The following is a 23,386-nucleotide window of genomic DNA, read 5'->3' as shown; positions in this document are numbered from 1 at the left end:
TTGAATTTTCAGCTATTTTCCATTGAGTTCATGGCATATTACAGGTATCTGTGCTTAATCAGATTAATTTTCTTTAGAGAAATGAAGTAGGCATGGATATTATGTAGATTTCTTATGTTACTGAGGTGTCTCAAACTTCAGTTAAAAAGAAGTACAAGCAACTTACTCATGAGACTATTGTCTGATCTTCCTCCCATGAGGGATTGATGGAGTATTCAGGTCTGACCTATATCTTTTGGTTAAAAAGGTTTTAACTCTGGCCATCAAAGTATCTCTGGCCTCTTCTCTCATAGCAGACTGTTTTGTAATGTTTTCAGTACAATCCTTTTCCTCTGATGCCAAGAGGTGTCAAGAGACTTTGGCAGTGAAGAGGTGATTCACATGCCAAACAGATTATAGCTAAGGCTACGTTTTAGTCACAGGTATTTTTAGTAAAAGTCATGGACAGGTTTCGGGCAGTAAACAAAATTCACAGCCCGTGACCTGTCCATAACTTGTACTATATACCCCTAACTAAAACTTGGGCCGCAGGTGCTCTGACGGGGGGTAGTCCAGGGGCACATGGGTGCTGGAGGGGAAGCAGGTGGAAGTGTGTGGCCCGAGACTCTCGCTGGTGCTGGGTGGGGGGAGGGTTGGTAGGGCTGGAAGGCTCTCTACCAGGTTCCACGCAGCTCCCAGGAAGTGGCCAGCATGTCCCTGCAGCTCCTAGGGGGAGGGAAGGCCAGGGGGCTCCACAGCTGCCCCCGCCATGAGCGCCGGCTCAACAGCTCCCATTAGCCAGGAACCGCAGCCAATGGGAACTGCGGGGGCGGTGCCTGCAGGCAGGCGCAATGCACAGAGCCCCCTTGGCCTAGGATCTGCAGGGACATGCCAGCCGCTTCCGGGGAGCCCCCCTGAGGAAAGTGTTGCCCCGCACCCCAAACCCCTGCCCCAGCCCTGAGCCCCCTCCCACATCCAAACTGCTGCTGCTACTGGCCTGGGGCAGGCCGAGCCGGAGCCAGCCACACTGGACTCTGCAGAAGTCATGGAGGTCACAGAAAGCCACGGAATCCATGACTTCCATGATAGATACGCAGCCTTAATTATAGCATCTGCTGGTTTTGATGGTGCAAAGTTATTTAACAAGGCCCTAAGCCAAAGCTGCAGTAATAAAAAAGCATTCACTTCCAGCTCCCAAGGAAAACGAGAGATTCCAGAGACATACCAGAGAGGGGTTTCTTTAATTAAATTAAGTCCAAACTGTCTAGAAGATCAGATTGTCAATATAATAAAGATCCTGGTCCATATCACCAATTCTTTCCAGAACATACCACCCTTATAAAGCCCAAAGAAGTGCTGACTGGAAGAGAGTGCCTCAATGGATGGGAAGCTATGAATGTTCAGTTCCATGTCAGCTTTCTTTTCCTGGTACCACTGCATAATGAAAGACTGCCCTAGAGGGGATGAACAGGAAGAGGGATGATTGTTTAGCATCATGCAGCTGGAGGCTTGGGCTAAATAAGTTGGGTTCTAGAGATGATGGTGTCACACACACAAGAGGGGTTGAGCTGAGGTCAGGCATGAATAATTTATAACTAAAAAGAACCTTCTGAGAGATGTTTGAAAAATGAACTTTACATGTGTTGCCAGACTCCAGCTCTACTGTAGTTTGGCTGGTGCTATATTATAATGTCTGAGAGTATCCTTAGAGATTTTTTTGTAATTCACTTTCTCATACAGTACACATTTACTACACAACTTCTGGGACATGTATACCATTTCTAATTAATGTATTGAATCAATACATATTTATTTTTAGGGATTATGTCATTGTAGTACCCAGGGACCAAACTATAGATGTGGCCTGAGCTTTGTACAGTTTTACCATTACAAATTCTTTCATAGAATCCAAAAAGCCAAATTTGATTAAATTTGAACTGTTCTTTAAAACACTTTTAATGTATGGAAACACTGTATGTGTCTGCAAACATGGGAGTACCTAACATAGCAGAGAAACTTTGTCTAGATAATTAATTAGCAGCACTCATGAGTTGAAGTGACATTAATGCAGATACTTATTATTTATAGTAATTATTTCTGTGAATTCCTTTTTGTTGTAGGTGTGTTGAAGTAGTAAAAGCTTCCCACTATGTAGAGTTAGCCAATGACCTGGAAATAAATAAAGCAATTACATATTTGAGGCAAAAGGACTTCTATCAGGTACCGTACTTTAAAAAAAAACATTTTTATGAATATTGTATTGGCAGAGGCATCTGAGGGTATGTCTACAATGTGGGTGGGAGTAGACAAACTCATGCTGGTTAGTGCACAAAATAGTACTGTGGATGTTGTGACACAGGCAGTGACTCAAGCTAACCAGCCAAGCTCAGGCTCAGAAGTTTCTGACAGCCTTGGATGCAAGTTGCTAGCCGGTACCCCGCCTATACTGCAATGTCCACACTTCTATTTTTAATGTACTAGCTCTGTTCAAGATAGTGCGAGTTTGTCTACCTGGACTGGGAGGCGCGCTCTCAACTCCAGTGTAATGTAAAGCAGCAAGGCCATATTTTTCCAGCAAGAACTTCCTCTTTAATAGTCGCTCACAACCTTGATAAAAGTGTTGATATTGGTCTTCATTAGAATAATTCTACAAAAAACATTGATTGAGGAGGGCTTTACCTACATTAAATTTGTCTATTGTCACAGGAGGGAGTTAATAGGAGACCAGAGTATGAGCAGATGCACTTGCTGTTATATTCTTGCTTGTGGTATTGTAACAGTGATACCTTTCCTCCATTCCTGCATATGTACTATTGCACCCCATTAGGGTACTGTAATCTGTGTCAGGACTGCAGTCCATCTTCTTGTCCTTCCATGCAGGCACAAACTTAGGAAATAGAGGTAAGGCAGTGGCCCCAAGAATTAAACACTGTAACCTGTTTATAAAGGAAGAGCATGAGTATAGTCTTTCCATACTTAAAGTAGACTTTCTGTGGTAGGGAGAGGGGGGGGGTCTATTTTACTGTGATATTTTTAAATTAATTCTACTGGGACAAAAAAAGTGAACCTAAAAATACATATATTTTAACAATAAAGGGCTTTAGGGGTCACATTTCTGTTTGTTTGGTATTCTGAGGCCTTATCCATCCTCAAAGTAGCTCTGGTTTAACTAAAACCAGTTTTTAAATGATTTAGTTAAACCAATGCAAATGCTTGTGTGGACTCTCAGATTTAAACCTGGCTTATTGTTAGCATAATTCAGTTAGGAATTAATGTAAACTAAATAGAAGCCAGTTTTAAATTACCGTATATACTCATTCATAAGCCAGATTTTTTTAGTAAAAATGGGAAGCACCAGAGAAGGAGATCGACTTATGAACGGGTATAGAGAGGGAGAGGTGGGACACAGCCCCTCCCGCCAACAGAGGGAGCAAGGAGAGGCAGCACAGCCAGCAGAGCCAGAAGGGAAGAGGCGGGGCTGGAGTCTCTCCACTTCTGGCCACGCTGCTCTCTCCCTAGCCTCCGAAGCAGCTGCAGCTCTGGGGCTGGCAGGCTGCAGCCATGCCACTCGGCCCCGCCCCCCAGAGCAGGCTGTGGCCATGCCACCTAGCCCACTGGAGCACGCTGTGGCCGTGCCGCCCGGCCCAGCCTGCTGGAACATGCTGCGGCCACGCCGCCCAGTCTGGCCTGCCGGAGCAGCTCCAGCCAGGCGAGAGGCATCCTCCCCTGGCCCTCCCCAGATAAGGTGGGAAGGGATGGGATGGAGAGAGTGTGGGGGTTGCGGACTAGGGGTGGGGTCATGTGGGGGGTGGTCACAGGGGTTACTCCCCTGACTCCCAGATACTCCGTCCCCCCCCCCCCCCAAAATTTCCTCACCAGTTGCTGTCCTGGCCCATGAGGGTAAGCAGCCGGTACGCCGGGACACTTTGTTTACTTTGGTTTACCTCCGTGCCTGCGGACGCTCGAGGTAAACAAACCATCTCGGCCCACCAGCAGCTTATCCTGATGGCCCAGGAGCCAAAGTTTGCTGACCCCTGAATTATAATTCGGCTTATGAACGGGTTATAAAAATTTTCCATTTTTACTTATCCATCTGGGGGGGGGGGCGGAGGGCGGCTTATAAACGAACTGGCTTATGATGGAGTATATAAGGTAATATAAAAGTCTCCACTAGGGAGTTTGCACTGATTTAACTAAATCAATTTAAAAACTCACCTTTAGTTAAACCCTTGCAACTTTGAATGTACACAACTACTAATTAAACTATAGGAAAAGTATATAGAAAGAGTACAGCTCCTGACTGGCTAAGAATTGTTATCTTTGTTACCCTTTCTTCTCTGCCCCCACTCAGACCCACTTGTCTCTTCTACCTGGTATGTCTTGTATTTTAGACTGTAATGTAGGGTAAGGGCTGTCATTTAATATGTGTTTGTACAGCACCTAGCACAATGGGGCCCTGGTCTGACTGGCTTCTAGGTTCTACTACAATAGAACTTTTAAATAATAATATAGGAACCTCTAAAAACATACTACTTTTTTAAACAGAAAGTGTTCCCCAAAGCACTTAGGTACTTTTGATTCTGGGGCTATGTTAGTACCTACACAGATACTTCTATGGCCTCCATCACCATAGTGTCTGAGCATCTCACAAATATTAATGACTTTATCATAGCAACGTCTCTGTGAGGTACGGAAGTAGCATTAGCTCAATTTTACAGACGGGGAACTGAGGCATAGAGGTATTAAATGACTTGTCCTAGGTCACACAGGTTGATGGTAGAACTGGGATTTGAACCCCATTGTCTTGAGTCTGGTGTGTTAACCACAAGACCGCCCTTTCTGCAGACCATCTCCTATAAAAAAAACAGTAGTGATTAATTTTGGGTGGGCAGTGCCTTGCATCTATGTTCTAAGCCTGTCCTTCCAGTGGAACTACCAGGGAGGTGTAGGATAAGCCACCGTTGTTCTAGTGCTGACACTAGAGCTGACATAGATGTGTAGGAGCCAATAGGGAGGATCATCTAATGGGGCATGTGCACAAATTGTCTTGAATATATAGATACAGCCAGATAAAGTTATACTCACTCAAAGCATTAATATATTAATATGCAATATTTCACAATATAGGTATATTCAAATGCTTCATCATCCCATTTAATTTTACAGTATGCTTTTGTAGTGTAGAACAGGATCATTTTAAAATGTTGAAAGACAAATATGCTCTGTTTTGTTTGGAAGTTCAAGGAATTGACAAAAGAGGCAAAAGTATTCCTACTTTTTCCTTCATAGACACATTGCAAACCTTTCTTTTCGTTTCTGCCTGTTAGGATAGGTTTCTATCTTTATATTGGCTTTTCTCCCATTAGAATTTGACAGCTGACTCAGTGTCTAATGTGTAATGACAGCAGCTGTGCAATGATTTGGGGTTTTAGATTAGTGACCAGGACTAAACTCTGAAATTTCAAATTTGGATGAATTTGAACAATTTCTTAGTGGAGCACAAAAGTCTCACATGTTGATTGATGCTTTAGTAGATATTTTCATCTTATATGTCTCCATTAACACATTCAGTGTCTTGATGGTAAGATTAATTTAACTGTGTTTTTAAAAATGTAATTTTTGCTTTCCTTTCACTATTGCTACTTTCGTTGTGTGTCTCGCATTTTATTTGATACTGTAAGTATGAAGAGGTAGGTACATTATTAAAATATGGCCCTTAATTAGCTTTAGTCTTCTAGACTAGTTTGTAACTTGGCAAAGTTTCCTTGCTACACCCATAATAAAAGAGTAAGTAAAACAGTACTTCTAGTGGAAATATTATGAAGGTTTTGTGTTTCACTTACAAACCCAGTTTTACCTTCCCATTTCCTGACACACAAATGGATTGACCCTAGAGGAACTATTTCAGGAGAGCAGTATTTTATCATTCAGATTCTAGACCATTTTCTTGTATTCTTATATTCTTTCTTGTATTCAAATAATGTCCAGATGCTGATTCCTATGATACCCATTTTTAGGGGGAAAAAAAAACTTAATGAAAGAGCTGCATTTTACTGTATATCATACCCTAAACCTCGCAAATCTCAAACTCTGCTGGGTTTCTGTTGGAAGTTAATTTCAGAATTGAGTGTCCTATACTGAGAACACCACTTTCCTAGTCCTTCACAGTTAAGTGTTTGGAGTCAAATAGCTGACACATTTCAAACTGGCTGCAGCTGCCATAATGGGGTACTGGAAGAAGAAAACAGGGGTGAAAAAACCTCTGGAGTCACCTGGTCTAGCCATTTTTATGGAGCAGTAGTTTCCTCTACCTTGGCCTCTCAGGTGTATGTATTTACCTACTCTTAAATACCCAAATGGTGGTGCAGCTCATCTTAGTCCCTAGTCTCTAACAATTCTTCTTTAAATGAAGGTGCTTTTAGTCTCTATCATTCCCATTCCCTCCATACTGCATTCACTAGTATGCATTCTTACAGGTGATGTGGTGACAGTGTTTGCAGAGCAGTGCAATACTGTCCTGTGATAGATCATGGCCTGTGTGATGTTACCCAGTTCTGATGAGCCACAATACACAAGTCTTGAGAGAGATTTTGGATCTGAGTCTCTTCTCTGCCGCCCACATCTACATGTGCTATTGGCTGGGGTACTGGAATAGCTGTCCATTGTGTTTCTTAACTCAATATTAACATTTTTTTTATTTTTTTTTAATTTCTGAAATAAACTTTCACCTAATAAATGAAATGGTATAGAATTATATTGAAGATCTGAGGCAAATGCTTGAGACAGATGGAAGATGTTAGTGTATTGTGCCCCATCAGAGTGATAGAATGAGAAAGTAGAATGTTGACTATCATTGTTTAACTGTAGAAGATTCACTGCCTAAAATGATAAAAGAAACGTCAAGAATTGAATAGTAGCATGTTTTAAAGCAGAAACCCTACTGTCTTGGTTTCCTACTGAATTATTAAAATTGTTGGAAGCATAAAGAATGAGTGAAAGGCATCAACATGAAAAATAAGCAAGTTTGGAAATAGTATGTTGGAGGATCTTGTCTTTTCCAACCTGTTCTGCAATATGCAAACATCTACTTACTCTTTCCATTAAATAAGTTCTATGCTTCTTTCATACTTTTGAGTCCAATGAATTACCTGCACAAATTCTATCTGTGAATATAAAAGATTGGGTGCCTTGATGATGTAAACTCAGCCAAGAAGTCCCTTTTTTCAATTGTTCTTTTGACACACCTATATTAACAAGATAACCAGGAGGCATCCTGTGACCTGACTGCTGCTTCCATGACACTGTCACTATTTTCAGTGCCTTGGTATTGGGGCTTAGCCTAGGCAAAGCAAGTAAGAACCTCAGACAAAAAAGCTGCATTTTTTTTGAGTGCCTCATTCCTGATCATAATATACCTTTTGCTCCTCCATATTCACATAAGGGTAATGTACATAATACATAAATGAATCATTTTCTTAAACTGGAAAACCCTTACAAATGCAAACACATGGTAGCTTTGGATTCTTTATGCTGCACTCCACACTCAGAAGACTGGAAATGTGAAAGTTAAGATACAGTGCACTACCTTAACACTGCATGCATGTATTTACTTATGTGATCATACAATTTCTCAAATATATAATGAAAAATGCATTTCTGTAAACTTAAATACAACCCGTAACCATGTATAGTAATTCGAGAATGTACACAGAGACAGTATACACATAATATGCTCTTCCCTAACTTTCACGTGTCATAGATTTCCAATTTTACCTTTGCATTACTCTAGCATCTTATTCAAAGAAAAATATGGAAGAGAGTTCCTGTTCCATGGGTAAAGGCTTGGACAGAATATGATAAAATTGGAAAAAATGTCTTCATCTGAACAACCGCAAACTCAGGAACAATTGATGGGATTTTTGCTCAAACTTCCAAAAACACCACCACCACCAACAAAACCACCTTACACCACCATTCACCTTTGGCTAAAGAACAAACATGGAAAATTTCAGTCCCCAAAGTAAACTTTTCAAGAAGTTTTTTAAGTGTGTAAAAAGAGGTCACAATGAAAATCTTCTGCCACTGTAACTATAATGGGTGTAACGGAACACTCACTATAGCATACATTGATGCAAGCATTAAAACTTTAAAAATAAGAGGAAAAATAATAATTTTGAATTCACCTTAAAATAACACAAAATTTGCTGTTCCATATTTTGGATCTTTTTAAAGCAGCAAAAATGTAATTATAAAATATGACCTAAAGCTGCTGTGGGAACTTCCCTTTTGAATTTCTTGATCTTATGCTGTGTTAGAACTGTTTGCATCTAATTCAAGTATATTTTTATCTAAAATTACATATGTAACACCTTCTAGCACAGTGTCTTGAAGATCTTTGTGAAAATTCATTAATTAAACTTCACAATAGCATCCCTCTAAGGTAGGAGAGTAGGTAAAAGGAGGCATCTTGAGGTTACATGACTTGCTCATGGTTATACAGTGAATCTGTGGCAGACACAGGCATAAAACCCAGGACTCCTGGCTCCCTGTCACCTATTCTAACTATCCTCTCTATTCAGTAGTTATCAATTAGAGTTTCAACTTCTTTGCCCCAATTCCATGCTTCATTGTATCCAACAGTTTTTCCATAAATTCTACTGGAAACTATAAGAGAAATAAAATTACAGATGTGAGATTTAAATGGTATTTCTGTTCTGCGGGGCTAGTACAGGAACTGGTGAACTTCTGGAATGCTGAATTGAAACCTTATACAGAGTTTGAGATTGGAATGTTGTACTGTGAAACAGTAGCATCAATCTGAAGTCAGAGGACAGTTAAATCATGAAATAATATGAAGGACCCACATTCTGAGGAGCATTATTAATGTTAGTATGGTAGTAATGGGAGGTCCCTGGGTAGGATTAGGGCCTCACCATTCTAGGCATTGTACTATGTACGAGCACATAGTAAGGGTGTATCTGCCCAGAAGACTTTATAATGTAATTTAACAAAAGATTTTAACACGTGAGAGTAGCAGTGACATGAGCATATGGTTATGTGGACTAGATAGGTACACAATTAGATGGTTTCAGGTCAATGATACAAATAAATTTCATAAGTAAAATAGATATCAAATCCCTACTGACCATCTACCTGGCTATTTTCAGACTTCCATATTGTTTTAAAATAATCTGTGTGTGTTAATGGTGTTTTGAATCTCTCTTAATTTACAAGATGGTTTTGGTATAAAATTTTAAAGCAGAGCCCTGGGATTTAGCCTTGCGAGTTCTACTACTGTTACTGGGAATACACAGCTTAGGCCAGGTGCATTACATTTAAACTTGGCCCTTGTATATATATAATGTGTACATCGGAATCCAGTTATAAGGATTGGTTTTGACAATGTGTTTTGATGGTTGTCTCCGATTGACCATTACCCTCATGATACATTAAAAAGTAAACTTCCCAAATTGAGATGTGTACATAGAATCAACATTTCCACCTTCCACCATGATAAAATGAGTACCGCTAAGGCATTTTAATACCAAGGCATGTCATGGCTTCATCTAGCTCACACAGTCTATTTACTTCCGCTTTAATCTTTATAACCAAAGGTGCCACCATATCAGTAGAAGGAAAGGGCAAACAAATCGGCAACAATAGGAAATTGACTTTAGGAAAGCAACTCGATATATATATATAGAGAGAGAGAGAGAGCTGAAAGGTCACTAAACCAAAATTCCATTGTAACTGAGATGTGCAGCCTGAACTTGAAGAAACAATTTGATGGCAGAATACCTCAGACATGACATAGTACTGTACTTGTAGATCTGTGGGACCAGTTCTTTCTTGATTCAGTCAAATACATAATGAGAACCAAAATCCTTATAGCTAAAGTCTTGAGTTTCAAAGCCCATAAAATCTGAAGTCATGCATTTTGAAACTATTTCCTTGACTCTCAAATTGGTGCTTTTCTTCAGAGAACTCTATATAATTAAAAAATGTTCGGCTTTGTAGTAGTTTGTACTTCCTATGTAGTTTGCTAGGGAGCAATAAACTTCAGCTGACTGTGTAAACTTCACATGTCCTCTTACGCCACACTAAGGGCACGTCTTCACTACCTGCCAGATCGGCAGGTAGCAATCGATCTATTGGGGATCGACTTATCGCATCTAGTGAAGACGCGATAAAATCAATCCCTGATCGCTCTGCCGTCGACTCTGGAAATCCACCACAGCAAGAGGCGGAAGCGGAGTCGACGGCGGTGCGGCAGCGGTCGACTCGCCGCCATCCTCACAGCCAGGTAAGTCGACCTAAAATACGCAACTTCAGCTACGCTATTCACATAGCCGAAGTTGCGTATCTTAGGTCGGACCCCCCCCCCCCCGGAGTGTAGACCTAGCCTTAGTCATGTGTTTTGAGTAATGTAAAAATAGCATGTTTGTGGATCATTTAAAAACCTTGTATTTTTTCCCCTGCTTTGACACACCACCAGAGAGCATTATGCATTCACATTACTATGATAAGCAAATTCAAGATTTTAACTTGTGTAGAGAAAAAGGAGGAATTTTAACTGCAAATAGTGGGTAACCTGAAGTCATTACATTTGCATTGATGTAATGGAGAATGGAACTGAGGCAAAAGTATCATTAAACAGATTTTTTATGTACCTAATGTAAATATTTAGTAGAAACTAGCCAAAGATTTTGTTATATTTGGTCTATAGATATAAATCTTTCTTATATTGCTGAAAAAATTGCCCTCTATTTTTAAATTTGTTAGTTAATTATATCATTTTTGTTACTCTTTTCACATATCAGTATCACCTCGCCAAAGTTTATGAAGTTAATTTCTGATGTACAAAGGGATATGTAAAACTCCTTAGATTTGCATATGTATTGTCCTCAAGCCTCACTTCTCTGAGCAGGTTGTGTAATATGAGAAGTGAAAGTGATTAGCCATTTCTGTTAGAAATTTTGCTTTGTGTATTTATATTTGTACTCCCAACGTATTGTTACATACTCTTTGTATTGTTACATTTATATCTTTGTTTGTGAGTCTTGTGTAAAGATACAGAAAAAGTGAAAATATTTACACAATACAGGTAGTTGACAAAATGAAAACGTCAGTGAAGCTTTCTTTTTTATTATTATTATTTTTTTTTAAATTAATTAATGGAATTTCTATGGAAAAGTGTGGATATATGAACAGAAAGTTCAGGTATTTTCTCAATCTAATCCATATGCTGGATAACAAAACTGCCAGTATTGTGGGAATTTTAAAAGTACAAAATATCAAATATTTTGCAGTAGAAAAGGTTATGTATAATTGTTGTCTAAGTAGTAATTAATAAATTACTAACTAGTAATATAAGTCAAGTAGTAATTTTAGTTGTTTATTCCTTCACAAAACCATAGGATTGACCTGCACAGTAATAGTTTGAGTAAGTTTGTTACAGTTTAGTAACTTGCTTGTAAATTAATTCTAGGCTGTGGAGACTTTAAAAATGTTTGAAAAAAAGGATAGCAGAGTAAAAAGTGCAGCTGCAACAAACCTTTCATTTCTTTATTATTTGGTAAGTATGCCTTTGTTGTTGTTGTTGTTAACTATGAGCTCAGAAGAGCCTACACTTCCATAGCAATTTTTGTATCTATCTACATGTTCTGTCTCAGCATTGAGACAATGCTCATGAAAACAAGAGGTAAGAAAAGACACCATTTTAACTAGTCAATGTCTGTTCAATGATTTGAATTGTTAAGTGCTATGCAAGAGCAAAGTACTTTATTATTTTTTATTATAAATGTTAAATATTTAAATTTCAATTGTTGCCTTCACTTCCTATTTGAAGGTAGGGGCTGTGGGAGCAGAGGCGCCAACTTCATGAGTTCCCAGAGGGTGCTCGACCCCTGCTTTGACCCAGGCCCTGCCCCTTCTCCACCCCATCCCCCAAGCCTCTGCCCCGCTTCTTCCCACCCCCTCTCCGACCCCTACCCCGCCTCTTCCTGGCCCATACCACATCCCCTCCCCGCATCTCTTCCTGCCCCCACTCTTCCCCCAGCGCCTCCTGCATGCTGCTGAACAGCTGATCACTGGCAGGTGAGAGCCACTGAGGTGGAAGAAGAGGAGCTGATTGGCAGGACTGCCGGTGGGTGCTGAGCACTTTTTTCCATGGGTGCTCCAGCTCCAGAGCACGCATGAAATCAGCGCCTAAGTGTGGGAGTGCTCTGCTTTTCTAGAGGTACAAGAAGCAGAGCAGACAAAGGAGTGTTCCAACTGCTATGCCATTACCCCCTTTCCTGGCTGCAGCAGCAGTTAGAAAGTGGGTGAAGAATTCTGGCTGTGCTGCCAGGAGGAGTGAGACTGAGCCCCTACTGGACTATAAGAGACTCTTCCCTCATGTGGATGTTGTGAAGGTGAATTAGTTAATGTTCATGAAGCTCTTCTTATAGCTATTTGCTATTTATTTGTTCCCTGGCTTCCTGCTGCCATAGTGCTCTCTGAATGTATGTATTCAGCTGCCTGGCCTGTCACCCATTCCTTGTCTCCTGCTGGGCTCACCTGCACTTTTACTTCCCTCCATCTCTAACAGGGTTCTGTTCACCTGCACATCAGTAATAGGGCTGTGATCCCACCCTTAACTCCCATAACTAGACTTGGGGAGAAGTGGAGACAACGACATTTAGAATACTGCTCTGTGCTGTCTTCTCTGCCTCTCTGATTAATATTAATTTTCAAGTAGAATATAAAATAAGTTCATTTCGGAGGCTTAAATGATTCTACAGTGTTTCTCCCACCTTTGCTACCAATATAAGGAGCAAGTCAGCATTGGGAGGGAGATGGACAAGATGATAATATAGATATCACTCTCTAATTTTCAGGTTTCTATGACCTGAAAAATGTGTGATTGGTCTGTTTTCTACAAGCTCATAAAGAATAGTATTAGGATTGAAGAGTATTAAATATTTTTTCAGACTGCTATTATATCAACCATAAACAGACTAAGGTTAGCTCCAAAGAAAATTATTGATTGACAAGTTGTTAATATACTATATATATCTTGTTTACACAGGAGAATGAATTAGCACAAGCAGCCAACTATGCAGATTTAGCTGTGAATTCTGATAGATACAACCCATCAGCTCTCACTAATAAAGGAAATACTGTGTTTGCAAATGGAGACTATGAGAAAGCAGCAGAGTTTTATAAGGAAGCTCTACGGAATGATTCCTCATGCACTGAAGCACTTTACAATATAGGTAATGTAAAGGTGTTTGCATGGCTTAGAGTTTAGATAAGGCTACTAATGTGTTTGAGATTCTAGTTTTCAAACTTGTCTTTTTTAGAAATGTTAATTGAAATTAAAATGTTCTGTCATTTCCATTAAACTGTTAATTCTTTTAGCTCATGATTTAAGATGTAAAGTGAGATAAAGCTCAAGTTGCAGTGGGGGAGGTCCAGGTTGGATATTAGGAAACACTATTTCACTAGGAGGATCGTGAAGCACTGGAATGCGTTACCTAGGGAGGTGGTGAAGTCTCCTTCCTTGGAGATTTTTAAGGCCCGGCTTGACAAAGCCCTGGCTGGGATGATTTAGTTGGGAATTGGTCCTGCTTTGAGCAGGGGGTTGGACTAGATGACCTCTTGAGGTCCCTTCTAACCCTGATATTCTATGATTCTGTGATTCTATTCTATAATATCCTTTGCTTCAGACCTCTTCCACAGAAACTCTGCACCAATATTACTCATCTGTTCTTAGACTAATTGACGTTGGTAAATCACTTTGAAGATGAAAATTACAAAGCACTATTTTCTGTTCAAAATGTAGGTTTTAAATAGAACTTCTCAACCAAATTATCTCCCCTTCCCTTTCTGATGCCCCTTGTTAAAGGGATGGTATTATGTATGGCTGTGGGCCTTGACTGAAATAATGACCATTGCCCTAATCAGCTTTGCTTCATTCAGGTCACACTGCCTGAAAGGACTGTCAGGATGGTTCTTAAGCAAACAGCACAGCAAATCTACTGAGATGCAGTTGAGATGAGAGAGTGATCATTGGAGAAAGTGCAGTTATTTTGCATTTACCTCTAGGCAGTGATGCAGCTTGCTTTTTAAAAAAACTCCATCAACTTAAAAAAAAAAAAAAAGTTAAAGGTAGTTTCAAATACCACATCTGCCTTGAGTATCCTTGTGGCTTTACAATCATGTTTTCCTATTTTTTTTTAAAAAAAAAAAAGCTTTTTCTATCTGTTGTTGCTTTATGAAAACCCAATACAAACAAGGAAAACTGACCGACTATCAAAACAGTGAAACTGACTATCTGAAAAGGGCTGCCAAATGTACAAATTAAACAAACTGAAAACTGAGAAAAATATTTTTTCAGTCTCTTTCATGTGTTCCCTATTACAATAATACAGGAATAAAAAATTCAGACAAAAATATGATTTTTAAGTTAATAGCATCCCTCTAAATATTGCATTTCTGCTTCATTCTCCTTTACTATACCGCTAAATTACTGTGCCTGTACAGATGTTTTGTTTTGCTTGTTGAATTCATTTTGTAATTTTTATTTTTAGGTTTAACATATAAAAAAGTTAAACAGAATAGACGAGGCTTTGGATTGTTTTCTGAAACTTCAGGCAATCCTTCGAAACAGTGCCCAAGTTCTCTACCAAATAGCAAGCTTGTATCTTTTGCTGGGTCCTGATGCCAAATATTGAATTTAGTCTCTATTAGAGGATTAGACGAGATTAGTCTTAATCAAGACATAAAAGTTGTTTTTGTATGGCTAAAAAAAATTTACATTTAATCAGGAGACATTCATGTGGGGTTAAAATATATGTGGTGTGTAAAAATAAGGCCTGATTCTGCAACCCTTTATTTTGGTGAACAGTGTCACTGAAGCCAGTAGATCAGGGGTCGGCAACGTTTGGCACGCGGCTCGCCAGGGTAAGCACCCTGGTGGGCCGGGCCAGATTATTTACCTGCTGACGTGGCAGGTTTGGCCGATCACGGCCCCCGCTGGCCGCGGCTTCCCGCCGCCCCCATTGGCCCGGGACGGCGAACCGCGGCCAGTGGGGGCCGTGATCGGCCGAACCTGCCACGTCAGCAGGTAAATAAACTGGCCCGGCCCACCAGGGTGCTTACCCTGGCGAGCCGCGTGCCAAACGTTGCCGACCCCTGCAGTAGACTAACACCGAGGAAGGCCTATTCGTATAAGGATAATTAAAGCTAAGGAGAGCCCTGTAACTCTTTAAATATACAAGTGATGTTATTTTGAAAATAATATAACACATAAGTATAATGGATGTAAAACCTTAAACAAAATATTATAGTTCATTACAGTGAAGTTCTACTCTGACAAGAGAATTTGTAAAAATAGCTCCATAGGGTTCCTTGTTTATTGTGTCAGTGGCTTCCAGACCAGATGTGCTCAGTTTACATGTAAAAGCATAATCATCTGTCAGTCCTGCAAACTCAGCCTGGGATCTGAAAGCCAAGTTAGGGTCTTTCTTGGCTCTATGCCTCATCAGCAGTAAAGATTCTGCAGCCAGAACTTAGTTAATCATTCTGTTGATGATGTGCAAACCACAATAGAATCCCTTCCAAGGCATAATAGAATACCATTGCAATATTGGCTCAGCAATTTTAAAAGTAGTGAAAGTCATAAAACTTTTATAGTCAGAAAAGTAAGTAGATATGAATCTAACTATACACAAGGGGTGAGGTCCTCTTCCTGCTCCCACCTCTTTACAATGGGTTAAAGCACTGGAGTGGCATAAAGGGGTTCTAAAGCTCTGGTTCTGGCTGGGGGAGTATTCCCTTGTATTGACACTGGGTAACTCTGCCTTCAGAGGACCCCCTTGCAAGCTCTGGCATAGGGGGCATTCTGGGGACAGGGTTGAGAGTCGGAGGAGTGTGTTGGGGAGGAGCTACAGTACATCATTCTGTGGGGATTATGAACAGGGCTAGCACCCGTAGGGCAGCCCAAGGAGGCCCCTTACAGCTGTCTAATTACAGTGGGGACTGCTCCAGCCCTCAGAGCTGCTCAGAAGTGGAAGAGGGCAAAGGTGGCTTAAAGCTCCCTTCTCCTGAGCCATAAATTCTGTGCTGTGCTTCTTAGAGATGCAGCACAGAGTGGCACATAAGGAACAGATGTACTGCATAATGTGGTGGCAATTTTGCCTTGTCATTTTGTTTAGCACAGGTCCACACTAAGAAAACGTAGGAAGTTTGTGAGGCATAGAAATAGGGTGCCTAATTCTCCTTTCAGTTGCACTGTTATAAATCAGGAGCAAATCCATTGAAGTTAATGAATTATGCCAATGTAAAATTAGTGAGAGAGAGAAGAACCAGGCCGAAAGTGTTTTTAAGGCTGAAAGAGAAGCCTAGACTGTTAACACTTAATTATGTTATTTATAGTAAACTAAAGTACTTCTGAGTGGGAAGAAATTGTTAAGTAAATTTGCAAAAAAAAACAAAATATATGTCACATTGCTATGTCTGGCAAATCTTTTCAACATGCAACTTTTGGATTATATTTACATTATATAACATGATAAGAATTCCTCTTGATAAACCAAAATATGATCACCATTTGAATTGTCCTTAACTGAAGATACCTCAGATATGAAATAATGGAGGATCCCAACCAAGCCATAGAGTGGCTCATGCAGCTTATCAGTGTAGTTCCAACTGATTCACATGCGCTGTCGAAACTAGGGGAATTGTATGATAACGAAGGCGATAAATCCCAAGCTTTTCAGTATTACTATGAGGTATGTGACCTATGCATTTTCTAATATTTATAGAAATAAAAGGGTGCAATAGGCACATGTGACAAGGCAATGTTTATTTACAGTAGTATTTAAATTGCCAAAAGTATGTACAGAAAGTAAGGAGAATCAGATTCTTTCCTTAGGAAAGTATAATTATTTGTAAATCAAGCTTTTATTGTCAGATCTTTATAATAAGGAGCACACCAAAAAAGGCTATGGGATATTCTGATGTGTGGCTCCCTCAATCTCTCCTATTGAAGTTTTTCCTCTTTAATTAAATAATTTAATAATTAAATATTAACTGGGTCAGTGAAAAGAGTTGGAATGGCTCAATAGCCTAATGGTTAGGTCACTCATCTGAGGGCTTGTCTATACTACCCGCCGGATCTAGTATAGACGTGATACATCGACTGCTGAGCGCTCTCACGTCAACTCTGGTACTCCACCAGAACGAGAAGCGTAAGCGGAGTCAACAGGAAAGCGTCAGCTGTCGACTTACCACAGTGAAGACAACGCGGTGAGTAGATCTAAGTACGTCAACTTCAGCTACGCTATTCACATAGCTGAAATTGCATATCTTAGATCGACTCCGCGCGGTGGTGTAGTCAAGCCCTGAGAAATGGCAGATCCCTGTTCAGATCACTTCTCCTCATTCCCTTCTCATCAGGGAAAAGGGAGGACTTGAATTGGGGATTTCCCACATTCCAGGTGAGTATACCCTAACTGCTTCTATAAAAGAGTGCCTCCCTCCCTTTCCGCCTCCTGGGTCTGATATGGTAGGTGGTCTCTGAGCACATCTACCAGATCAGACCCTGCACGTGACTTAGGTGGCTGAATGCTTATCTTCCCTTGGTTTGTGAATCACAAGCAAAGATAGATGCCTGCCTGTAGTCTGGGTTTAGGCACCAAAGACTCTAAGGGGCGGGGGAGCATTAGTGCATGCACCCCTCTGGTTGGCATCTCCCATTGGCTAGATTAGCTGGCTCCCTGTCTAGCATGCTGGTTTTGTGGGTTTCATTCTAAGCCTATGCCCCTAACTTGGGCTTTGTGAATAATAGTGCTGTTCCTGAGATTTTTTTTTCAGCACCTAAGGGCTTTTCTACACTTACAGCGCTGCAGCGGCACAGCTGTACCAATGCAGCTGTGCCACTGTAGCACTTAGTAAAGATGCTACCTACACCAATGGGAGAGTTTCTCCCATCAGCGTAGGTACTCCACCTCCCCGAGAGGTAGCAGCTATGTCAACAGGAGAATCCCTACCATTGACGTAGTCCTGGTCTACACTATAGACTTTTATGTTGGTATAACTACATCGCTCAGAGGTGTGGATTTTCCATATTCCTGAGTGATTTAGTTGTACTGACTGACATAAGTCTGTAGTGTAGACCCGGGCTAAAAGTTAGGTGCTGGGATGCTCAGCATCACAACGCCTAAGGCCGTGTCTACACGAGCGCTTATGTCGGCAAAATTTTTGTTACTCAGCGGTGTAAAAAAACAACAACAACACACTTTTGAGCAACATAAGTTTTGCTGGCATAAGTGTTCGTGTGCACAGCACTATGTCAGCAGGAGACACTCTCCTGTCAACATAGCTGCTGCCACTTGGTGAGCTGGTTTTATTATGTCAACAGGGGAGCTCTCTCACATCAGCATAATGAGGCTACACGAGCGCTAGCTTGTAAGTGTAGACATGGCCTTAGTCCCGACATGGATCAGGGCATTAGTAAATATCCCCCCTCTCTGTAAATCAGAAGTGAACCAAAGCCTCAGCAATGCTGATAGAAGAAAAAAGTAAAGTATATGACATTCTTTCCATGGAAACTTACTAATGTGAAACTTGATTAAAGTGACCAGTGTCTGGTTATTTGGCTACCTTTTCTTATTTGTGCTAATACCTAATTCAATAAGCTAATTAATGTTTGTACAGTACAGCCTCTTCTACTGTATTGGTTGTGCATTCTGTTTACCTTTATTATGCAATCAATTTGCAACAATATTTCTATTGTTACCTAAGCATATCTAAGCTTTTTTTTTTTTTTTTTTTAGTACTCAGAAATAAAATTTCTGAAGTTCTGACCACCTGTGGCCATTAAAAAATGCCATAGCATTTTCTCCAGGAGAGTAGGAGTGTTAACCCTGGTAAAATTCCAACTCTTGTATTTACATCCTGGCCTACTGTACCTAAATCTCTCCCATAGTGACAATTAGATAAATTATTCTTCATTTCTTGTCCTAAATTGTTTTATAGTTTGACTGGCACTGGTAAACATGCCACATTCTTCCCCATAGTTGGCTTTATTTTAGAAGTAGGTAAAATTATTATTTATACTTATACATACACACTCACCCCGCTCTAACTCCCCCCAGATCAATGTTAAAAAGAAGCATTTGCCTTATTGTTATAAGCCCTGATTCAGCAAAACACTCAAGTGATTTGGAAGCCTACTTTGGCCATCTCCGACTCAAGGAATATTTTCCACACACCACTGAACAGAGAACTGACCCACAGGAACCCTCCTATCAATGCTACAAGAAGAAGAATTCTGCCTGGACTCCTCCTGACCGTCGAAATGACAGACTGGACTTCTACATAGAGTGCTTCCGCAGACATGCACAGGCTGAAATTGTGAACAAACAGCATCACTTGTCCCATAACTTCAGCTGTACAGAACGCAACGCCATCCACAGCCACAGAAACAACTCTGGCATTATAATCAAAAGGACTAACAGAGGAGGTGCTGTAGTTATCATGAACAGGTCATATTATGAACAGGAGGCTGCCAGACAACTCTCCAACACCACATTCTACAGACCACTATCCTCCGATCCCACTGAGGAGTACCAAAAGAAAGTACACCATCTGCTCAAGAAACTCCTTGCTACAGCACAGGAACAAATCTACACAGACACACCCTTAAAGCTCCGACCCAGGGGTATTCTATCTGCTACCCAAGATCTATAAACCTTGAAATCCTGGACACCCCAGCATCTCAGGCACTGGCACTCTTACAGCAGGATTATCTGGCTATTTGGACTGTCTCCTCAGACGCTATGCTACCAGCACTCCTAGCTATCTTCGAAACACCATGCCTCCCTGAGGAAACTACAATGCATTGGTGATCTTCCCGAAAACACCATCCTGGCCACCATGGATGTAGAAGCCCTTTACACCAATACTCCACACGAGGATGGACTGCAAGCTGTCAGGAACAGTGTCCCTGATGAGGCCACGGCACACCTGGTGGTTGAGCTTTATGACTTTGCCCTCACCCACAACCATTTCAGATTTGGAGACAACTTATACCTTCAAGTCCGCGGCACTGCTATGGGTACCCGCATGGCCCCACAGTATGCCAACATTTTTATGGCTGACTTAGAACAACGCTTCCTCAGCTCTCGTTCCCTAACGCTCCCTCCTCTACTTACACTACATTGATGACATCTTCATCATATGGACCCACGGGAAGGGAGGTCCTTGAAGAATTCCACCTGGATTTCAACTATTTCCACCCCACCATCAACCTATGCCTGGACCAGTCCACACAAGAGATCCATTTCCTGGACACTACAGTGAAAATAAGTGATGGTCATATAAACACCACCCTATTCCGGAAATCTATTGACAGCTATACATACCTACATACCTCCAGTTTCCATCCAGGACACATCATATGATCCATTATCTACAGCCAATCCCTAAGATACAACCACATTTGCTCCAATCCCTCAAACAGAGACAAACACCTACAAGATCGCTATCAAGCATTCTTAAAAGTACAGTACCCACCTGGGGAAGTGAGGAAACAGATTGACAGAGCAAGACTGGTACCCAGAAGTCACCTACTACAGCACAGGCCCAAGAAGGAAAATAACAGAACACCACTGACCATCACATACAGTCCCCAGCTAAAACCTCTCCAGCGCATCATCAACGATCTACAACCTATCCTGGAAAACGATCCCCCACTCTCACAGGCCTTGGGAGGCAGGCCAGCCAATCCTTGCTTACAGACAGCCCCCCAACCTGAAGCAAATACTCACCAGCAACTATACGCCACACCACAGAAACACTAACACAGGAACTAATCCCTGTAACAAACTCCGTTGCCTACTCTGTCCCCATATCTACTCTAGTGACACCATTATACGAACCAGCCACACCATCAGAGGCTCATTCATCTGCACATCTACTAATGTGATATATGCCATCATGTGCCAGCAATGTCCCTCTGCCATGTACATTGGCCAGACTGGACAGTCTCTACATAAAAGGATAAATGGACACAAATCAGACATCAGGAATGATAACATACAAAAACCAGTAGGAGAACACTTCAGTCTCCCTGGACACTCAATAACAGTTTTTAAAGTAGTCATTCTTCAACAAAAAAAAAAAATTCAAAAACAGACTTCAAAGAGAAACTGCTGAGCTGCAATTCGTTTGCAAACTTAACACCATCAATATGGGCTTGAATAGGGACTGGGAGTGGCTGGCTCACTACAAAAGCAATTTTTCCTCTCTTGGTATTGACACCTCCTCATCAATTATTGGGAGTGGACCACATCGACCCTGACTAAATTGGCCTTCAACATTGGTTTTCCACTTGTAAGGTGGAAATCCCTTCTCTTCATATGCCAATATATATTTATGCCTGTATCTGTAATTTTTACTCTATGCATCTGAAGTAGTGGGTTTTTTACCCACGAAAGCTTCTGCCCAAATAAATCTGTTAGTCTTTAAGGTGACACCGGACTCCTCATTGTTTTTGTGGATACAGACTAACACGGCTACCCCTCTGATATTTGTTGGAATGAAGTTTAAAAGTCTAAATGCCTCACTACTTTTTTTTTTGGTCTAGTTTAAATTTGCCTTTTTCCAAACCCCAGGTTTTCTACTTACTGGTGCCAATTTTAACCCAGACCACCTGGTAAAATAAATAAATAAATAAGCAAACACACACACACACACCCCTGTACCCTGATATAACGCTGTCCTCAGGAGCCAAAAAATCTTACCATGTTATAGGTGAAACTGCATTATATCGAACTTGCTTTGATCTGCCGGAGTGTGCAGCCCCACGCCCTCCCCCCCAGAGCACTGCTTTATATCCGAATTTGTGTTATATTGGGTCGCGTTATATCGGGTTAGAGGTGTATATATATAAAATGTACACTTCCAGATATATTAGCATTGTTCCCTTAGTATTAATTTCCTTGGAATTGTTAACATTTTGTACAGAGTTTATAGGAAATTTCCACTTGATGTCAATAGAACACTTGTAACAAATTTTGTTTCTAGTAAATCCAGAGATTAGTCCTATTTATAATACCCAAGACCCGCTCCCCCATCAGTAAAACTAAAATCTATAGTCAATACAAAAGTTTTGCTAATTTATATGGCATTGATCCCAAGATTAATTAAAAACAGATTAGAAGTATTCCACTGAAATAAAGTGGATATGTGCATACACTTGACTCTCTTTTTCAGATGTTTAGAGTTAGTTTATTGCCTGTCCAAGTGTAGGACTGACAGCTCTGTAGACTGGCCTCTTTATCCACAGAACATGTAAAGCAAGGGCACTCCGCACTAGCTTCTTTGCGCTATTCTGATTGGGTGTCTCACTCCTGTTCTGAAAGGGGCCAGCTATACATGTGACATAGTAGTAGTTCACTCACCATGCTTACTTTTTTCCTTGGTATCTTTTCTGAGACTGCCCACAAAGGTGCCAATTGAGAGGGTATTTTGAGTGATGTAGGCAGATGCCTTTCCCTTAGGAACAGGAATGAGACTATCAGCCCATCTCACATATGTCATGTAGTCCTCAGATTGTAAAGTCAGTGGGCCACAACCGTCACTGGTGTAATTCTGAAAGTCAGTGGAACTATGTTAATTTGGGGATTAATTTGGCCCAGTATTTTTCTCAGAAATGGCTATTTTTAATGAAAGTCTCTAATTTTATTTGTACAAACATAAATGAAAACTTTTATAGTAAAAAAAGTTTTTCAGTGAGTTGTCCAGCAGACTACTTGGCTATCTGAAACTGATTAGTGTAATTTGTAATAGAAACAACTTGCTTAACCTTTTAATTAACTTATTTACATACAGTAGTAATCTAAGAAAGCAAACTTTTTTGTGTGGAAAAATACTCTTTCGCTGCTGCTAACTATGCAAAAATAATAATTCTAGTAAGGATTGATGGAAAATGTGAAACTCATCTCAGGTAACTCTTCTAAAACGTATTTTGTAATTACAAAACCTGACAAGTTCTCTTTAGGGATTAGTTGGTATAGTACAGTGCTTTCATTCATGTATTACATATTTTTGGCATCTGGAGAATTAAACACTTAAGTGAGTAAGATATTCCAGAAGTAAAATAAAGATGTTGTTTATCACTAAAATTATGTTTCTTTCACCTTCCTTATTTTGTCAGTCATATCGGTATTTCCCTTCGAACATTGAGGTCATTGAATGGCTTGGAGCCTATTACATTGATACCCAGTTTTGTGAAAAAGCCATTCAGTACTTTGAGAGAGCAGCGCTTATTCAGTAAGTAATGATTGTTATTGCATGTTTAGTCAAATATCTTGTATTGAGGGTTTTTCTTCTTGTAATTATATCTCGGAGACATGAA

At 40.5% G+C, this 23,386-nt stretch overlaps 1 protein-coding gene across 1 annotated transcript in view; it reads left to right on the top strand.

Moving 5' to 3' along the window:
• IFT88 (intraflagellar transport 88) overlaps positions 1-23,386 on the top strand; it is a 93,852-nt gene that overhangs the window by 28,447 nt on the left and 42,019 nt on the right. Inside the window, 7 exon segments of the mRNA XM_034758779.1 lie at positions 2,100-2,199; positions 11,468-11,554; positions 13,049-13,235; positions 14,553-14,563; positions 14,565-14,662; positions 16,604-16,754; positions 23,186-23,301. Coding sequence (XP_034614670.1) covers positions 2,100-2,199; positions 11,468-11,554; positions 13,049-13,235; positions 14,553-14,563; positions 14,565-14,662; positions 16,604-16,754; positions 23,186-23,301 — 750 coding nt within the window.

Source organism: Trachemys scripta, chromosome 1 (assembly GCF_013100865.1).
Source record: "Trachemys scripta elegans isolate TJP31775 chromosome 1, CAS_Tse_1.0, whole genome shotgun sequence".
NCBI lineage: Eukaryota > Metazoa > Chordata > Testudines > Emydidae > Trachemys > Trachemys scripta.
The sequence above is the reverse complement of the archived record's forward strand: the minus strand, read 5'-3'. Positions and strand labels throughout refer to the sequence as shown.